At 42.8% G+C, this 18,589-nt stretch overlaps 1 protein-coding gene across 4 annotated transcripts; it reads left to right on the top strand.

The window, feature by feature from the left end:
* The first annotated feature begins 8,103 nt into the window (after nt 1-8,103).
* Nucleotides 8,104-17,801, top strand: S1PR3 (sphingosine-1-phosphate receptor 3). 4 transcript variants are annotated; one of them, XM_015849371.2, is made up of 3 exons: nt 8,104-8,324; nt 13,950-14,024; nt 14,160-17,801. In XM_015849371.2, the coding sequence occupies exon 3, from the start codon at nt 14,341-14,343 to the stop codon at nt 15,481-15,483; it is 1,143 nt and encodes a 380-aa protein (XP_015704857.1). In that variant the 5' UTR covers nt 8,104-8,324; nt 13,950-14,024; nt 14,160-14,340; the 3' UTR covers nt 15,484-17,801. The 4 variants fall into 4 exon arrangements, with proteins under 4 accessions (XP_015704857.1, XP_032297161.1, XP_015704855.1 ...); XM_015849370.1 differs by having other exon boundaries at nt 8,321-8,428; XM_032441270.1 differs by lacking the exon at nt 13,950-14,024 and having other exon boundaries at nt 8,104-8,428.
* Nucleotides 17,802-18,589: the final 788 nt, after the last annotated feature.

Below are 18,589 nucleotides of genomic sequence, written 5' to 3' on the forward strand. Positions count from 1 at the left end.
AAAATACACTCAAATCTTTAAAGCAATTTGATATTATTTTATACACAGATGTGGAATCATGTGGGTATGCATACATTGTTTTGGGCAGCCTCAATCACCTAAAGGTCTTCTTCTGCCATCCATCAATGCCATTCCATCTAATGACACCATTTGAGGCACATGGTACTCTCAAACTGATCCTCAGTTTAATCTGCAGACTATTGTAATATGGCCATTATTTACTGGAATGTTTCAATCGTTGAATAGGAAAAAATACACCAGTAGCTCCTAAGAAGCTCTCAGGTTCTGATTCAAAGAAGTGGCACAAAAGGATTCTAGGGAACTTCTTGTTTCATCAAATAATAACAGCTCTTAAGAATGCTATGTAGTATGAGAGGATTTTTTCTTTAGTACAAGGGAAAATATATGTTGAAGAGAGAGAGACGTGGGACCATTACGGGGTTTCTGAGAGAGGTCAAGGATTCTTTTCTGAACAATACTTGTTTTATAATTCCTTAATTGTAATTTTGAGTCATTATTATAACGTCAATACAGATGTCTGTTTTTCGACATTTCTGAGCATTCTCAACCCTTATTATTCTCAATGGGGATCAGAATGCTCAATGGCTTTGAAAACTGGGTCCATTACCTTCTTAAAAAGTACAGAATTTCTTCTATTCCCTTCTTCCACTTCTCTTTTAATTTCTTACACTCGGTCCAAGCATAAAACATGTAATCATAAAATATCTTAGGTTGGAAGGGACCCCATGAATCACCAAGTTCCAACCCCACTGCCACAGGCAGAGCCACCAACCTCCAGATCTGGTACTAGACCAGGTTGCCCAGGGCCCCATCCAACCTGGTCTTGAACACCTTCAAAGACAAGGCATCCACAATCTCTCTGGGCAGCATGCTCCAGCATTTCAACCACTCTGTAAAGAACTTCCACGACATCCCATATTGAATCAAAGAGCATAAGATCACAGAGACCACTAGCATTTTCATGTCTCAACTGGCCTACTTACACATAATATACTACATATTACATATTATGTGTAACTCCCTGCATGTTCAGATGCAAGCCCAGGTGCAGATTAGCCTGGCACACTACTAATATATAGAAGGGCCTCTGTATTATGTTCTTTTCCACCTATGGCCACCTCACATGGCCACTGTGAAAATGGCAAACTGTCTGATGAGGGGTCCTAGTCTTCTCAAGCAGATATTGGAGAATGTATATGTAGCCTTAATCCAGGCTGCCTGCATTTGCATGTATGCTATGATAAAGAGAATCTTAAATCTCTTTCTTTATGACCCAGGTTGCATGGACTGCTGAGGTCTAACCAAATTGTCCAGATTTTTGCAGTGTTAAGAGAATAGGTGTCAGATTTTCACAATTAAGTCCCACATATCCTGCTATGATTTTCCTTTGTGACTCCTGACATGCCGTGTCAGTGGTAACTTTGTCCTTCCTGGTCAGTGCCCAGATGTAATCAGTCATACAGTCCCTTCACATGGAGCAGACCGGTGCTTACGAGTCTCAGTATGCAACTTGGATTGTGCTTTCCAGGATAAGCTTTGACAGAATTTCAGAGTTGCATTAATGGAAAGATCAGTGGTGAACTGAGAGAACTTGACATAGGACAAAACTTCAGTGTCTTTAAGCATGGAGTACCACAGAACTCTGATTCATGGACTCCTCATGGAGTTCAGCAGAGAAGACTAAATGTCAAGGCCTTGGGGCAGGCCATCCTAATGGCCCAGCCACTCACAGCTGGCATACCTATTCACAGTCCCTGCCTGGGCCAGCGACCACATTTTAGTCTGAGCTGAGCACCTCACCTCACCCTGGGCTCAGTCAGGCTGCAGAGATCCAGCTCCAGCTCCATTTCCCAATATCCCCTGGCTGTGCCTGGGGTGGTGGTGGTGGTCACACAGTGGGTGGGGCCCTATGACCAGCCCTGTTCAGATCTATGGATGAGGGTCTGGCAGCATGAGGCAGTCCTTGTCCAGGTTCCCAAACACTGAAACAGTTATGGCCACAGTTACCTGCCTGAACAGCTGTCATAGACCCTTAGAAAGGAGATTATCAACTAAGCCATAGACTGACCTGGAGGAGGTAAACACTTCCAGGAAAACAATAAAACAGAGAGCTGTGGACAGCTTAATTCAGCAGGGCTGAAGTAGGGCTGGAAAATCAGTGCCCCCAGTACCATGACACTTCAATACTGCCCATTAAGCATCATTATTACACAGAGCCCGTTCTTTCAGCATTGCAAAACAGATTATTCACCTTTTCAGTAGGAGTTCAGGTGGAAACTTACCTTGTTTTCTGCTTCTTTGCTGTGCCAGAAAAGGACCATTTCCAGCAACAAGTACCAGGAACCCAGATGTTGTCATATTTATTCTGTGGTTTTTTTCCTCTCCCCAGTGCATCAAGATGCTTGATCTAAATGGCTGCATCCTTCCCTGATGCAAAGCAGTGATGCTTCAGTGAATGAAGCCTGTCACTCTGCATGATGGCACACAGCAGACAGGGATCTAGCAGACATTTTCTAAGCATTTTTATTTCAATCTGCAATCCACATATTCAAGGATTCAAGTTTGCTGATTTCATGCACTTTTTGAAAGAACGTTCACTGGATAAAATTTGTACAAAAATAATAAACAAAGAACACTTCCTGCTTCTTCGGAATGGTACTTTGCTACTTTGCTACTCTGCTGTTCTGAATACAGGAATTATTAACCAAAAAAAAAAAAAAAAAAAAAAAAAGAGTGTTAATTCTGTATTCTGTGGATGTGCCAATTTTTGGGGGGGAATGCTATGCAGTAATACACCCCTGCTGATTCAGTTTGAGACAGTTATAAAGCTCCTCCTCTATCTATCACAAGTCCATGGGACCAGAGGGGCTCCATCCTAAGGTGCTGTGGGAGTTGGTGGGGGTGACTCTCCAACATCTATCAGTGTCCAGAGGATTGGAGGCTTGCCAATGTGACTCTCATCTACAAGAAAGGCTGTAAGGAGGATCCAGGGAACTGCAGACCTGTCAGTCTGACCTTGGTATCAGGGAAAGTTATGGAGAAAATCATCTTGGGTGAGATCACACAGTACATGCGTAGCATTCAGGAGATCAGGCCCAGCCAGCATGGGTTCATAAAGGGCAAGTCATGCTTAACCAACCTCATCTCCTATGACTGGGTGACCAGACTGGTACACGAGGGAAAGGCTGTTGATGTAGTCTCCCTGGACTTGAGCAAAGCCTTTGACACAGTCTCTCACAGTATTCTCCTGGGGAAACTGGCTGCCTGCGGCCTGGACAGGGCACTCTTCTTTGGGTAAGGAACTGGCTAGAGGGCCAAGCCCAACAGGTAGTGGTTAATGGAGTTAAGTCCAGCTGCTGATCTGTTACAAGTGGTGTCCCCCAGGGGTTGATACTAGGGCCCATCTTGTTTAACATCTTCATTGATGACCTAGATGAGGGGATTGAGTGTGCCCTCAGTAACTCTGCAGATGACACCAAGCTGGGAAGTAGTGTCGATCTACCCGAGGGTAGGGAGGCCCTTCAGAGGGATCTAGATAAGCTGGATTGCTGGGCTGAGGTGAATGGGATGAGGTTCAACAAGACCGAGTGCCAGGTCCTGCACTTTGGCCACAGCAACCCCATTCAGTTCTGTAGGCCTGGGGCTAAGTGGCTGGATGATTGCGAAGAGGAAAGGGACCTGGGGGTGCTGGTTGATGCTTGGCTGAACATGAGCTGACAGTGTGCTTAGATGGCCAAGAGGGCCAACAGCATCCTGGACTGTATTAGAAATAGTGTGGCCAGCAGGAGCAAGGAAGTAATCATCCACCTGTACTCAGCACTGGTGGAGCTGCACCTCAAGTATTGTGTTCAGTTTTGGTCTCCTCACTACAAGAAAGACATTGAGACATTGGTCTCTTCTCCCAGGCAAAAAACAACCCGAGGAAAAGGCTGCAAATTATACCAGAAGAGGTTTAGACAGTTTTCTCTCAGAGAGTGGTTAGGCACTGGAATGGCTTCCCAGGGAGGTGGTGGAGTCACCATCCCTGGCAGTGTTCAAGAGGCACCTGAGTGAGCTACGAGATATGGTATAGTGGCTTGTGGTAGCAATGGTGATAGGAGAATGGTTGGACCAGATGATCTTGTAGGTCCTTTCCAACCTTGAGATTCTATGATTCTATGATTCCTTTAAAAACAAGACTTTCACTTGAATGAAAACTCTTGCCTGACAAAAAACTGTCTATGAATTTCCATCCTCATGGGCAAATGGGTTAATCTGCTCATCTGCTTGCTTACATTCCTTGGTAATTAAAATTTAGTTCTTTACCATATTATCCATTAAAAAAAACAAGTTTCTGTTTTAATGACTTAGTAGTCCTTGGCTAGTCTGAAAGGAATTCAGTTAGTTTTGGTTATTTTTCTCTCAAACAGCAAAATCCCTACATTATGCTGCTTTTGCCAACAACCGAATTTTACTATTTTTTCATACATGTCCTTCTGTTTTTAACTGCAATTTTTTTAAGATTGCTCCACTCACATTTTGTTTACATATTAAAGCAATCAAATAAAAAATAGATGATTGAATTTCCAAGTGATGAATAAGTACTTCAGGAGCATCAGGAAATGAAATCAGTGACAGATCTGCGTAAGGATTCCTAACTAAGGCATCAGCAATACAAGGCACTAATGTTTTTTAATGTTGATAAGCCAAAAGACCCTAAGTTTTATAAGATCTAAAACAGTTAACGTTTTCTTCTGGTACCTGAGAAAGACATTATTAGTCATGTCACATGTGTTTCTGTATAAAAACCACGATCTTCTGTGTGAGGGTGGTTTAGCTTGTGTGGCAGTTACCACATTTATTTTATTCCTCTAACTATTTGTAAATAGAAGTCCCAAAACTGCTTTTATAACTTACAAGCCTGTGCTGAAAACCCTTTAAAGTAAATGATACATGTGTCTCTCATTGAGTGAGTTGAATCAGAAACCACTTCTGAATAATAGAACTTAATTATGAATTCTCCATTTAACACAGATGACCGAGAAACAAAGTCATCAGCTTCCACAGTGTGCTGAGAGACTCCAGACTGATCACACAGCTTGGCTAGGTCACTTCCAAGTCCATTGCTTTGCCTGAGCCACTTCTCAGAGTTCTGAATCTTCCTATTCCACATTCATATTAAATTCCAGCCCTTCCCCCCCCCCCCCCCCCGCCCCCCCCCCCCCCCCCCCGAAAAGTGATCAGTTTTTCTGTGTCTGCAGAAGCAATGTTTATGCTGTCACCTATGTGACTGTCCTTTTAGCCAAGACCATGAGTTTTTTTTTAAAAAAAGAGGAAAGAAAACAGACAGGATCCACTCCACTCTAGTTGTGGGGATGGAAGTGTGCTGCCCCAGGAGTTTCTGTTCCATGCTGCATTTGCCACTAGGGTTAAGAGTCATCAGAACTGTACCTGTGTGTGCATTTAACCATTTTCTACTTTTCTCTCCTGCAACATGTTCCTCAGTTCAACACTATCCTTTTCGAAATTTGTTTCCTTTTGTATTAAACTGTCTATCTCCACTGTGTTTTTCCTCACACTAGTGATCAGGCCCAGCCAACTTGCACTTTCTCTGCCCAGAAAACTTTTATAACCATCCTGTCATCTTGTGTGCTCTTTTCTGTAGTTCATTATAGCACGTTATATCATATTACAGGTTTAATTATGAGGCAAAGCAACCAGAGATAAGCTCTGATTTTCATTTTTTAACTTCATCATTCCTAACATTTAGTTTCCCAGTTACAATTAATGAGTGTACAGTGTTTTCAAGTAACTATCCACAATTACACCCCTCCTGTAACACTTCAGACAAATTTGTGCATGTGTAAGTACAGTTGTTTTTTCCTACATTTCACTTATCAGCCTGGAACTGAACACATCACTTTATCATAAGGTCACTCTGGACCTTTGGGGTCTGGCAATTTTTGCTGTTGACTACCCCCAATAACATCAGCAAATGCTGCTCTCCCATTATGTATCCTATTCACCCAGTTACTCATGAATTTCCAGGTCAGAACAGACTCCACATTGCTGGGCAATACGGAGGCTAAACTCCTGTTGCTATGAAAATTGGCCATTGTTCCTTGCCATTACATTCTGTTTCTTACCCGATTGCTAATGAAATGCCATTTCTTTTAAGAGTGCTTCAACAAGTTTGAGAGCTTCTTGGAAAACTGACTGTTTGTAAGCATGCCTTTCAGGCTGTTGCACAATGTTCATAAATGAACCAGAGGGCTGTGCTGAGCTCCTAGAGGGTTGCTGTGGATTGCTGCTGGGACATGCAGTGCTTCCTGAGGAAAACCCCTGACAGCATCTGCTTGAGGACCTTTCTCCACTCATTACTTCTGGGAGGCTCCTCCAGCCTGCACTGCCTCCCTGTCTTCCAGAGAGGAGAGCTGGGGTATAATGTCCTCTGTGCTCACTGCCAGGATCATACTATTCAAGGTGCTTCATTGGCAGAAGAAGGGCTTGGGATGTCAAACATCAGCATTCTCATAAGTGATACCTGGTCTGCACCACATACACAACAACACTTCCCACACACAGTGCTCTGCAGTGAAAGGCAGTTTCCTTGTCCTGTGGTGGGTCCTGGCTATTCACAGGGCCAGATGAAGAGCCTCACCAAATCCACTGCAGACAGCAGGGTATGGCTTGGCACCCCCTGGCACTGTTGCCAAAAGAATCTTTCAAAAGAAACAGCAATGCTGTTCCTTCTATCTCCTCCCTCAAAGTATAAGAAAGGTACTAAAGGAAATACAAAGATACAGAGAAAGGGACAAGGAATAGTAGCAGATCTGAGAGCAAGGCGAAGAGGTCTTTACCAAAAAAAACATCTCTGCCAGAACTGGGCTTTGCAGCATGTGGAAACTGGCTGCCATGGGGACTGCAGAATACCCTGGGGTTGTTTGGAGGGAAACTGCTGGACACGGCTTTTTCATGGTAAAGACCCAGTCCACAGGCATGAAGTCCCCTTTACTGAAAAAAGTGGTGTGTGCATCCATATGATGTGAAGGGAACTTTCCACAGAATTGAGCACACCTCAAACAGCATGCAAGATGGAAAGATGAAGAAGTCAGGCCAGCACCACTCTCACTGCAGCACAGTGCTGCCCATAGTTAGGCAGGGCCACACAGACTGGACCCAGAAGCTTCAAAGTGATCGTACCAGTCTTGGGCCACCTGTAGTCCTTATTTACCAAGGTCCTACCCAGAATCTCCCATAGATAAAAAAGTGACCGAATACTACCATATTCTGTTTCATCAACTTTGTGTAAACTTCTGACTTTTAAGACCCCAGTTCTGCTTTCTTCTAGGACTTTAACCAGAGCAGTGGTGCAGGCAACACGACAGCTGAAACTGTGGCATGAGTCTCACTGTGATGATGCTGAACTGCGGACATCACTGCTGTGAAGCACTGGGCAGCCCTAAAGCCCACCTGCCCTCAACAGCGCTGCTGCGCTGCTCCTGTTCATTGTATGCACTCCTGCCAGAAAGGATTTGCTTTCTGACAGGACACCCTGCAGTACCCACAGACACTTTAAAAACTGGAGTAAATTAAGCTGCTCTAGGATACTGTTTTCAGCTTCTTTCGAGAAGTGTAGTTCCCAGCACTGGAGCAATCTGCATGCCTATGGCTATCCTTGAGATGCTTTTATTCAATCAATACTTCTGTCAAGATGTACCTTGTAAAGGGCCTACTGTAATTGGCAGTTCAGTGTAAAACTTTTGCATTTTTTGCTTGGAATTTCTAAATGCGCCTTTCACCCTGTGCCACCCCTCTCTGCCAATTGCTGATTACTAGGCACAATAAACTGCAGGAAAGGTGAGCTTTGCTTGAACACGCTAATAATTTAAGATGAGTAACAACTACCTAGAATTTCCTCCTCCGCTTCTCTCCACCAGCATTTATACGGACCGCAAACTCCAACGGCGGGCTCTGTTGCCTCGCTCTGTCAGTGCTCACTGCTGTTGCTCCACGTCTGCCTGTTTGTCTCTATAGACATACAGACAGACAGCGGGACAGGCAGAACAGGACGGAGGCGGGAGGAGGCGGGCAGAGCTCGGGGTTGAGGAGGGGGCCGGCCGGCCGGGGCGGCTCCGGCGGGGAGCGGCAGCGGGCCAGGGCTGCCGCCATCTCAACCCGGCCATCTCAGCCCGGCCCGGCCCAGCACAGCCCGCGAGCTCGGGAGCCACTGCCGCTGAGCTTCCGGGGAGGGTGCCGATCAGTACCCGCAGGTACTCTGTTCCCCGAGGGACGGCCTCTGCCCAGAGTCCTTGCTGCAGCGGGTGAGTGCTGTGAGTCCCCTGTCCCGCCGCCAGGGAGCTACTATTCGGGGCTGGAAAGTTGCAGAGGGCGGCGAGCCCGGGATGCGGCGAAGGGCTGCGGAGCTGTGAGTGAGGCGCCGAGCGCCGGGTTTAGGTGACGCCGGCGCTCTGCGAGCGTGCCGGACCTGTCGGGGTTGTGCTCGGATGGCTCCAACGAGCGCCTCGTCACCCCCTTGAAGTTTGAGTCGCTGAGAAATCAGAGTTTGCGAGCTGAATGCTGATTTTTTGGGGGTGGGAGGAATAAGTCGAGGCAGCAGGGGCCGGCGGGTAGGGGCGGGGGTGTTGGGGGGAAGAAGTGAATGTGCCTTCTTTTAACGTGCTTACATGCAGGAACAAAACCAGACGGGGCTGCGAGTAAGAGGAGTACGTGTGCTATTCGGGATTACGGAATGCGAACGGATGTCTGACTTGCAAAGCCACAAAGTAACCATTTGCTAAAGGCTGCCAGCACATTCACTTCAAAACCAGAACTATTTTAAAGTTTATTTGAATTGTCCAAGACATTGTTTTGCAGCAGATGTTTGTTGTCTGGATGCCATTTACATCGAGAATGGCTGTTCTTAAAAGCCTTTGCTTAAATTTAACACTGCCACGGTGTGCCAGACAAATTGCAGACATTTACTTTTAATCTATAAAAGGCCTTACAATATACAGAGGTTTGGCTGTTAATATACATTCTTGTCTTTCACTCTGCTTTTCTTAAAATTGTCATTTTTGGCCAAAGCATATGGCAGTGTGTGGAACTGAAGGACAGGAATGTGTGTGATGGTAATGAGGGGGTCTCCGGTCCATTTGGGCATGCATTTTCATGGATGGTTGGAAGGTAGGAAAACACAGAATCTAGATGAGTTGCAGTGGATGTCCCAAACTTAACTGCATTTTAGGCTGTTGTGAAAGGAAACGCAAGGAGCAGAGAATTGTCGTGTTCTCACTTGTGTTTTATAAGATTGACTTGGGGCTATCATGAAGATTGTTTGGCTCAGTGTTTCAAAAATACGTACTTCTTATTTTTGCTACTGTAAATTGCACAGTGGCACATGAGATGGTAGAAACCCTCTGCTCCCTGTGGGTCTCCTAATAGAATGCCTGCTGAGAACAGAGGTGTGCTGCAAATAGTTGCTAAAGGTTGTTAGAAGTCTGTATTATCATCAGCTCCCTGCTGCCTCCTGGTACTGGGAGTTACGTGGTCCTAGAGGAAAATCGCAGGTTGTCTCCAGCAGCTTTACCCGGACAGTTATCTGTGGGAAGCCCTGCTTCCCCACCTGTGCTATTGGTATGTCTAGAAATGTAGAGATGTACCATGGGGCAGGAATTAGTGTTGTGGTCTTCCACACATCACTGACCTTTCCATGTGGAAGACAGTATGTACCCCACCAGACACTGGGAACATCAGCTGTGGTGGTGAGCTGTGCTGCAACCTGGAACGATGCATGACCCTATGGGATCTTAGACCTCTACAGAAGACCACACTAACAGCTGCTGAAATCATAAAATATAGCAGTGGGAAAGAAGGTTTGCCAGCATGGGCAAATCACAGTGCTCACAGCCACACTACTCACCCCGCTGCTCTTTCCATCCTCAGAGCATGCAGGTAACTCCAACAGCTGAAAGGAGGCAGCTGAATTGTGCTCCACTTGGCTGTTTTTCTTGGTGTTGTTCCTTTGTTTAAACACTGATTTAGCCACTGCATCCTCAAGGAGGCAGTGTCAGGTTGCCCTTACTCTGTCTATAGCTTTATAGTTCTAGTGGTACCTCATTGGTGCAGCAATAGGAATTCTCCTCTTTCCTTTAGAGAGAATGAAATGGATTTCTGTCAGTATCTCAGGGTATTGAGGTACTTAACTGCAGCAGTGCTGAATGTGCAACACAGACCAACGTGTTCTTCAGGGGTTTTTTTTCAGTGTTTAAAGGTAAGGTCCATACTTTGCAGCTAGTGACTAGTCCTCTGCATCTGGCTAGCACAAAGACGTTTGGAGGACTAATCAGTAGAGCTGTCAGGAAGCAGTGGTATAGGCATTCTGGTACACAACCAATTGTATAATTTCTGAGTTACTGACTTCAAAGAGGAAGATGAATGAAAACAATCTTTAAAAAATGGCATGGCTGAATGCTGCTGCCAGAAAAGAATATTTTTTAATTTATTTTGCTATTATTTGTATTAACTTTTAAGTGGCTAGTGAGTGAGATTCATTCCCACAGAGTCTTGGTGAATACTGTTACATCCTTCACTGCCTTGACTTTGGGCTGTCAGAGGCTGACTTACCTTTGTGATACTGAATTTGCTGTAATAATTTTAAGAGAAGAAGTAATTATGAACAATAAAAGAGGCCCAGTATAATTTCTGCTGATTGAGTGCATCAGCTATGCTTTCTGCCAGGGGAACCTGTGTAGCACAGTTATTTTCAGTAGAGTCAGAATGAAATGCTGTGATAGAAGAGTATGATATCTCTGCTTGGAAAAGTCTTACAGGAACATGCATTTTGCTGCATTTGGTGCTGTAACAGCACTGAGTACAATTCCCTCAAGCAGTCTGATGCTAGTTAAGCTGCTGTTAATGAATACTTTTCTAATGAAATATAATTGTTTATTGTACATTGACAAGCATTTGCAATTCATATGAACAGTGGCATTTTGTTCTAAGTCAATACAGTGAAAGACTGTGATAGTCTGTGATAACAGTGTGCAGATTTCAACTGAATTACAATTAAATTGAAAGTTAGCTGAGGTGAGGTTCTGCTGAAGAGCTTTACTGTTCATGCTTCAGGAGAAGTGTCGGCAACTCAAGGGCCCATTTCAGATCTGGAGAAGTCAATGAGGGGGTTGCCATCTTCAGAGAGAAGTCTACCTACAGCTCCAAGAGATAACTGTGCTTCTTGCATGATCTCTCCCTGTGGGTCTCTCCACCAAAGCATTTTGGACATAGAGACTAGAACGGGCAAATAATAATAGAAAACCACTCTCACAGACAATCATTTGGATATATCTGAATGTAGTAATGTCACCACAAGCTTCTGTCAGATTCATTCTTTTCTGAAGGAGAGAATCTAGGAAAAGGGAGAGTAGGAAAAATGAGTAGTGTCATCCTTTAAACCTCTTTACGTTCAACTGGGACTTGCTTGCTCCCCCTGTCTTCTACAAGGCACTTGAAAATGCCACTCCCTCTTCTCCAGCATTCAAAACAGTGTGTTGGAATAGCAGTAACTCAGGTGCTTTTGTGATCTTCAGAAACCTGTGTGCTTTCCAGTGAAGGTACTGTGTTAAACCTAAGCCTACTGACTGCAAGCCTGCATACCTCTGTTATGTAGATTATTTAAGAGATTCCTTGTAATGAGGGTCAGAGGTTGAAAACTGCTGGTGTACTGGTGAAGGCTGAAATCTCAAATTCGTCTATTGATAGACTTCTTTTGAAAGTGCCTTTCACATATTTGGGAAATGCTTATGGCCGTTCTGTAATCAGTATATATATATATGAGTTATAACTCTCATAAACTCTTAAAATTAAGCTACTTTTTTTTTTTTCTTTTTTTGGGGGGGGGGGGGGGGCTGGGGGACTAGGGGGCAGGAATTGGGGTGTGAGTAGCAATAGCAAGTGACCTCCCATGTAGTAGAAATTTTCCTATTTTTCCTGGGGAAAAAAAAAAGGTACAAATTTGCTTCAAATTGAACCAGTTCTTTTCTTCGTCCTGGCTTGGTAGCTGAACTAAAAAATTGGCCTTTCAACCTTGCAGTATGCATTTGAGGTGTGAGCACTGATTCTCATTGGAGTATGCAGTGCCTGTCACATTTTAGTAGAGTATTAAATACTTATGTCACTACTGGATATTTTTACAGAGCTGTGCAGATCTCTTCTAATACTTATGCATGGCAGTGCAAAAAAAGAGATGTAGAAGAATCAGTCTACTGTGAAAATGCAACATATCAAAGTCTGTGGGAAAATGCTGCAATTAATCTAAGTCTCCATTTGAAGAACAGAAGTAAATTGAAAAGGACAATAATTGGTCATTATAGTACTTAGAAAAGAAAAATCTTAAATCAGTGTCTTTTATGCATACAATGGCTCTGTGTCCAGGTGGAGACCAGTAATGAGTGGTGTCCTCCATTGGTCCTTCTTGGGACTAGAAGGACTTTTCAGCACAGACAGTAGAATTGCTCTGTCAACAGGCTCAACACAAGCTGAGTAGTACACCTGATGTAGCAGACAGAAGGAATGCCATCCAAAGAAACCTAGACAGGCTCAAAAAGTGAGCACAGATTAACCTATTGAAGTTCAACAAGGACAAGTGCAGGGTGTAGCATGTGGCTCAGGGCAATCCCAGGTACAAATACAGGCTGGGAGAAGAGCTCATTGAAAGCAGCCCTGCAGAGAAGGACTTTTATGTCCTTGTGGATAAAAATCTGTACATGAGCAAATAGTGTGTGCTTGCAGCCAGGGCTGTATCCTGGGCTACATCAGAGGAGGGGTGGCCAGCTAGGTGGAGGAGGTGATAGTTTCCCTCTACCCTGCCCTTGTGAGACCCCATCTGGAGTACTGCATCCAGGTCTGGTACACTGAGTAGAGGAAGATGGAGCTATTGGAGCAGGTCCAGAGGAGGGCTGCAAGGATGATCAAAGGGCAGCTCTCCTATGAGGAAAGATTGAGGGAATTGCACTTAACTTGGAGAAGGCTCCAAAGGAGACCTGATTGTGGCCTGAGAGTACATGGAGGGAGTTTATAAGCCAGAGGGGGACTTACTTTTTACATGATATATTAGTGAAACAACAAGGGAGAATGGCTTAAAACCAGAAGAGAGGAGATTTAGGTTAGACGTCAGACAGAAGTTTTTTACTCAGAGGGTGATGAGGCGCAAGCGCAGGCTGCCCAGAAAAGCTGTGGATGCCCCATCCCCAGAGGTATGGCCAGGTGGGTTGGGGCCATGAGCAGCCTGATCTGGTATGAGACAATCCTGCCCAGGGCTGTGGGGTTGGAACCAGATGATTTCTAGAGGTCTTCCAACCAAAACTATTCTCTGATTCTGTTCTATGCATATGCATGTGTTGCATATGCAACGTAGAGGAAAAGTAGAAGAAAGATGTGATTGGCTATGTTTGTTTAGAAAAATGATAGTAGTAGGTCAACTAATTTGAATTTGAAGTAGGATTAGCTTTATGATGAATGGCTTTCAAGGTGTCTCCTTAATTGCAACTAACATAGTTTTGGTATTGTTAGGTTTGGGAACCTATTTTAGGCATTGGCGGTGTGCACAATGGTGTCAAGAGTCTTATGCTTTCTTAGATTCTTTGCTACCTAAGATCTCAATGGGAATCTAAAATGCAGTAATTCTGCCTTGTTACTGCTCAGGCAGTGAAGATGGGATGGTGTTTTGGTAGTGCCGCAAACACTTCAGTCTTTCTGAGACTGAGTGCACCAGTTACTGTGCACATATGCTTGCTGAGAGCTTTTGCTAATTGTTCTTGTTACTCTTGCTTTTTTTCTTTTCTTTTTTTTTTTTTTTTTTTTTTTTTTTTTTTTTTTTTTTTTTTTTTTTTTTTTTTCTTTTTTTTTTTCTTTCTTTTTTTTTTAAAAAAAAAAACATGGAACTTTTGCAGGAGAAAACACCTACCATTAGGAGCTGCACCATGGAAAGCAAGACCTGTGGCTTCCTCACCACCAGCTTGATAAATGTACGACCTCAGAACTCCATCCTAGCCAACATCCCTCTTGAATCAGGGGCCTGTATTACAGCTTGAGCTATTGCACAATATATAGGTGATGTGTGATGACAGTGAGACTTATGTTGCATTTGTTCTTATTTTCAGAACATGATTTCTTAGCTGCTTTCCCAAATTAACATGAGAGAGTCGCTGGATCTGGGAATATCCACTGCCTGCCCAGAGGAGTACTTGGAGGATTGTGGCTTGATCTCCCTCTGGTGGAAAATTACTGGAACTAAATTCTTGTGACGTTAAAGAAGACACATCCAATAGCAACTAATAAACTATGTCAACAGTTACTGTGATACCTGCTGCTGTTGTTGGTACTGAAGGAAATGAGGAAATGGACTCTCTGATTGTACTGCATTATAATTACACAGGAAAGCTTATTCTGAAGGAAAAGGCAACTGATAACATAGACCTTACAACTGTTGCATTTCTGATCCTGTGTAGTTTCATAGTCCTGGAAAATCTGATGGTGTTGATTGCCATTTGGAAAAACAATAAATTTCACAACCGCATGTACTTTTTCATTGGCAATCTAGCTCTCTGTGATCTTTTGGCTGGGATTGTTTACAAAGTAAATATTCTTATGTCTGGGAAGAAAACACTGAGCTTGTCCTCCACAATCTGGTTTATTAGGGAAGGCAGTATGTTTGTTGCGTTAGGAGCCTCCACCTTCAGCTTATTAGCAATAGCTATTGAACGACACTTGACAATGATTAAGATGAGGCCTTACGATGCAAATAAAAAATACAGGGTGTTCCTTCTCATTGGAACCTGCTGGCTTATTTCAATCTCTTTGGGTGCCTTGCCCATCCTTGGCTGGAACTGTATAAACAACTTGCCAGATTGCTCAACGATTTTGCCTCTTTACTCCAAGAAGTATGTTGTATTCTGCATTAGTATCTTCATAGCCATTCTGGTAGCCATTGTTATCCTTTATGCACGCATCTACATCCTGGTAAAGTCCAGCAGCCGTAATGTCACTAACCATAACAACTCAGAGCGGTCCATGGCACTCCTTAGGACTGTTGTGATTGTTGTTAGTGTCTTCATTGCCTGTTGGTCACCATTGTTCATTTTGTTCCTTATTGATGTGGCCTGCCAAGTTAGGGAGTGCTCTGTTCTGTTCAAAGCCAACTGGTTTATAGCTCTAGCCGTCATCAATTCTGCAATGAATCCTATAATCTATACTTTGGCTAGTAAGGAAATGCGTCGAGCTTTCTTTCGACTTGTTTGTGGGTGCCTGGTGAGATCCAGGGCAGCCAGATCTCTGTCTATCCAGCCCACACCAGATCACAGCCGAAGTAAATCCAGCAGCAGCAACACCCCGAAGCCAAAGGATGATTTCCCGCAGATGAGCATTCCCTCATGTGTTAATGAGAAACATGAGTCTTCATTTTACAATGGAAGCTTCTGTAAGTAAAGTATTCCTCAAGACAAGGACCTTTCTGTGGCTTAGAATTAAACTACAAGTGTAGTTTAAGTATTTGTGCACTTGAATTGTAGGGGGAAACACTAAATTATTTAAGGACTTCATCATCATCAGTTTGCTTTGCATGTCTTTCAGTAAGGCATCTGATTGAGAAAAGACTTTTCATGGTACTCAGCAGTCAGTACAGTGACCATGCACATCTGCTGACATTGTGACTGCGATGGCATTACATTGTGAAGCTGTGTTTGATGCCACCTGATCCTTCAGGACATCAGTAAAACCTGTTACATTCATTAAATGTTCACAAAATAAGTAAAACTTCAGCATTCACTAAATGCTGCTGATAATGAAAAAAAAACGAGTCTGATTTTTGCTGACTCAGAGAAAAGCTCATTCCAAATACTGGGGATTATAATTCTCTGTATCTTGCTGTTACATTAAAGGCCTTGCTAGTATGTGATATAAATAGATGTATATTTTTTACAATACCATATTAAAAAGTCATTGAATGGTTAGAGTTAACTGTATTTTAAACATATTGTAGTATAGAGTATAAGGTGACAAATTATAGTGATAGATGTGTTCCAAAGGGGATTTTTAAAATACATGAAGTAGTAGCTTTTACTGACAAACTTCAATGCCATATCAATGCAGTATTTTATGTTTCCACTGTTACTCAAACTTTTCATGTTTAGTGAAAGACAACATGACAGTTGTCACTGTGACATTTCACAATTTATTTTAAGCACTCAGTAGTAAATAACTATTGTGAAAGTCTATATATGTTTGCTGTTTAAATCAGCTAAATTGTGAACCAACCATAAACATATCAAGTGTGTGTAATAGTTCAATGTGTATGCTTTTACTTACTATTTTTAGTGTATTTAAAAATGCATGTAAAACCTATATAAACCTATGTACCTTGTGAATGTGCTACCTAAACTGCTTCAGTTCTGAAGCACAGATGTATCATTTCAGAGACAGTGAACCACAACCTGGTTCTTGTGGAGTTCCTTGTTCTCCCTCTGGGCGCTACCACAGCATGGGATTGTGAAATAAATTCTCCCTGGGAAGAGGCCCCACCAGTAGGATGAAATTTCTGGCAGTGGGACATCGTGTTTCTGTTGTCTCTGAACACCTTTGTGGATGCAGGAGGGAAGATGCAGTACAAGAGTCATGCTGAACGGCATCACTCAATTTATACCAGACCCTGCCTTGGATCTGGAATGAGGGCCCACTCAGTTCAGAAGACCTTCCAAATTTGCAGGAGCGTTAGAATCATCTTTCTGAGGGGATGGTCCAGAGAAACCTCTATGAAAACAGTAGGCCTTGCCAGACTTGGTGTAGGATGCTGTTTGGCATCACTAAGACCTAGAGTACATAGGACTTAATAGGCGTAAGTTTATGTGGCCTGTGGTACTTCTATCCAGGTAGTTTACAGCTAGAGGCTTTGCTGTAGGCTTTCCCTTCAGTGGAAGGGAAATACTTTACTTTTCAGTGAAAACATCTAATTTTCTTGGGCTCTTTCAAAGATTCCTGTTTAATGTCTCAAACCACACTTCACCTTAATCACTATCAGAGAGGTTGAGGCTTTTTTAATTAATAACTTGTAGGACCTCATCCTTAGCTTGAGTCTGATCTTCATCTTTCTCAACAGCATTAAGACTCTTTCCAAGCATGTATAGTGTGCAAGTGATGTAACGTGTGTCGCAAATGCCTTTAAAATATAGAGGTTTGCATTGTGATTATCTTTACAAGTTAGCAGTGATGTTTTCTTGTTGTTAATAAAGTGTAAGAACAAGGAAGAATATAGACTGCATTTGAACAAAATGTGAAAGAGAATACTAAGTATGAATAACTTCTACCAAAATGATATAACACAGGGCATATGCAGAGAAAGAACCAGCTAAACAAACCTTACCATGAATAGGAGCATTAACTGCAGATATGGGTGAGGTCAGCAGCTCTGTAGGTTTTCTAGAAATAGAACTAATATCACTGTTTTGTTGTGGCATAAGTTTTTAGGTGCTATAGTGCTATTTGTGTGTATTTTCAGTGTTGAAGATCTGCCTTGAAGTTGCCTGTTTGGAAACTGCCTGCTAAAATGTTAATGTGCTCCTAAGTGCTAGCTTATGAAGTGTCCACATGTAACATTTCTTGCTTTTTATAAATGAAAAAGGCTGAAAAGACAAGACAGCTGATGGAGAAAATGTTGTTGTTCCACACCAATGCTCACGTTGTGTTATGATGTTACATGATATTCCATATTTAGGTGAAAAATAAATATTGCAGTAGCCAAAATCTAGAAACATGCCTTGAAGTATGAGTTATGACTTCTGGATGCCAGTCTTAGCTGTTGTTGGTGCATGGTACAACCAATACAAGCAACTGCTGGAATTATGTGATTATGTGTCAATAATAATTAAAAAAAAAAAAACAAAACAAAAAACCTCCAGAACTCTCACTCCACTTTCTCTTTTATTTTGGAGGGTTTTGTGTTGTTGCTGTTGTTCTAAAGTTTTGAGTTTGGTTTTTTTTTTTGAGGGCAGGTTGTTGGAAAGTGGGGAGTATTTCACTGCCCAGGCATACTTGAAGCAGGTTCCTAATACTCATGCTTTTTCGTGGAACACTGATAATAAAATTTACAAAATACAGGCCAGTAAATAAATAAATAAATGACTGGTCTTTCTTTCTTAGGTGGGTACAGCTCACTAGAATATATTAGGTTAAATACAGATTTGGGGAGATTCCATACCAAAATTGTGGAGTAGGATAAATCAGGGGCTTAAAAGTACTGGACCCTAAACAACCAGGAAGAAGCTCTATCTTTGAAGCTTCTTTCCCCCTAAAATTTTATGAAGTCTTTTAAAATGCTGTGTAGAATCCAAACTTGTCTGATTTGAGCCTGCCAGAAATCTGAATCAGTCTCTGTAATTGGAACAAATGGAACAAAAACTGTAAAGCAAAGTCATGTTTGATTCAAACTATTTCATGAATTGAGGGGTTTTGTTTGTTTGTTTGTTTGTTTTTTTAGATTGCAAAAGAAATTGAGATCCAGCCACCTAAGGTGAAAAAAAAAAACCAAACCAAACCTTTC

This window comes from Coturnix japonica, chromosome Z (genome assembly GCF_001577835.2).
Source record: "Coturnix japonica isolate 7356 chromosome Z, Coturnix japonica 2.1, whole genome shotgun sequence".
Classification (NCBI taxonomy): domain Eukaryota; kingdom Metazoa; phylum Chordata; class Aves; order Galliformes; family Phasianidae; genus Coturnix; species Coturnix japonica.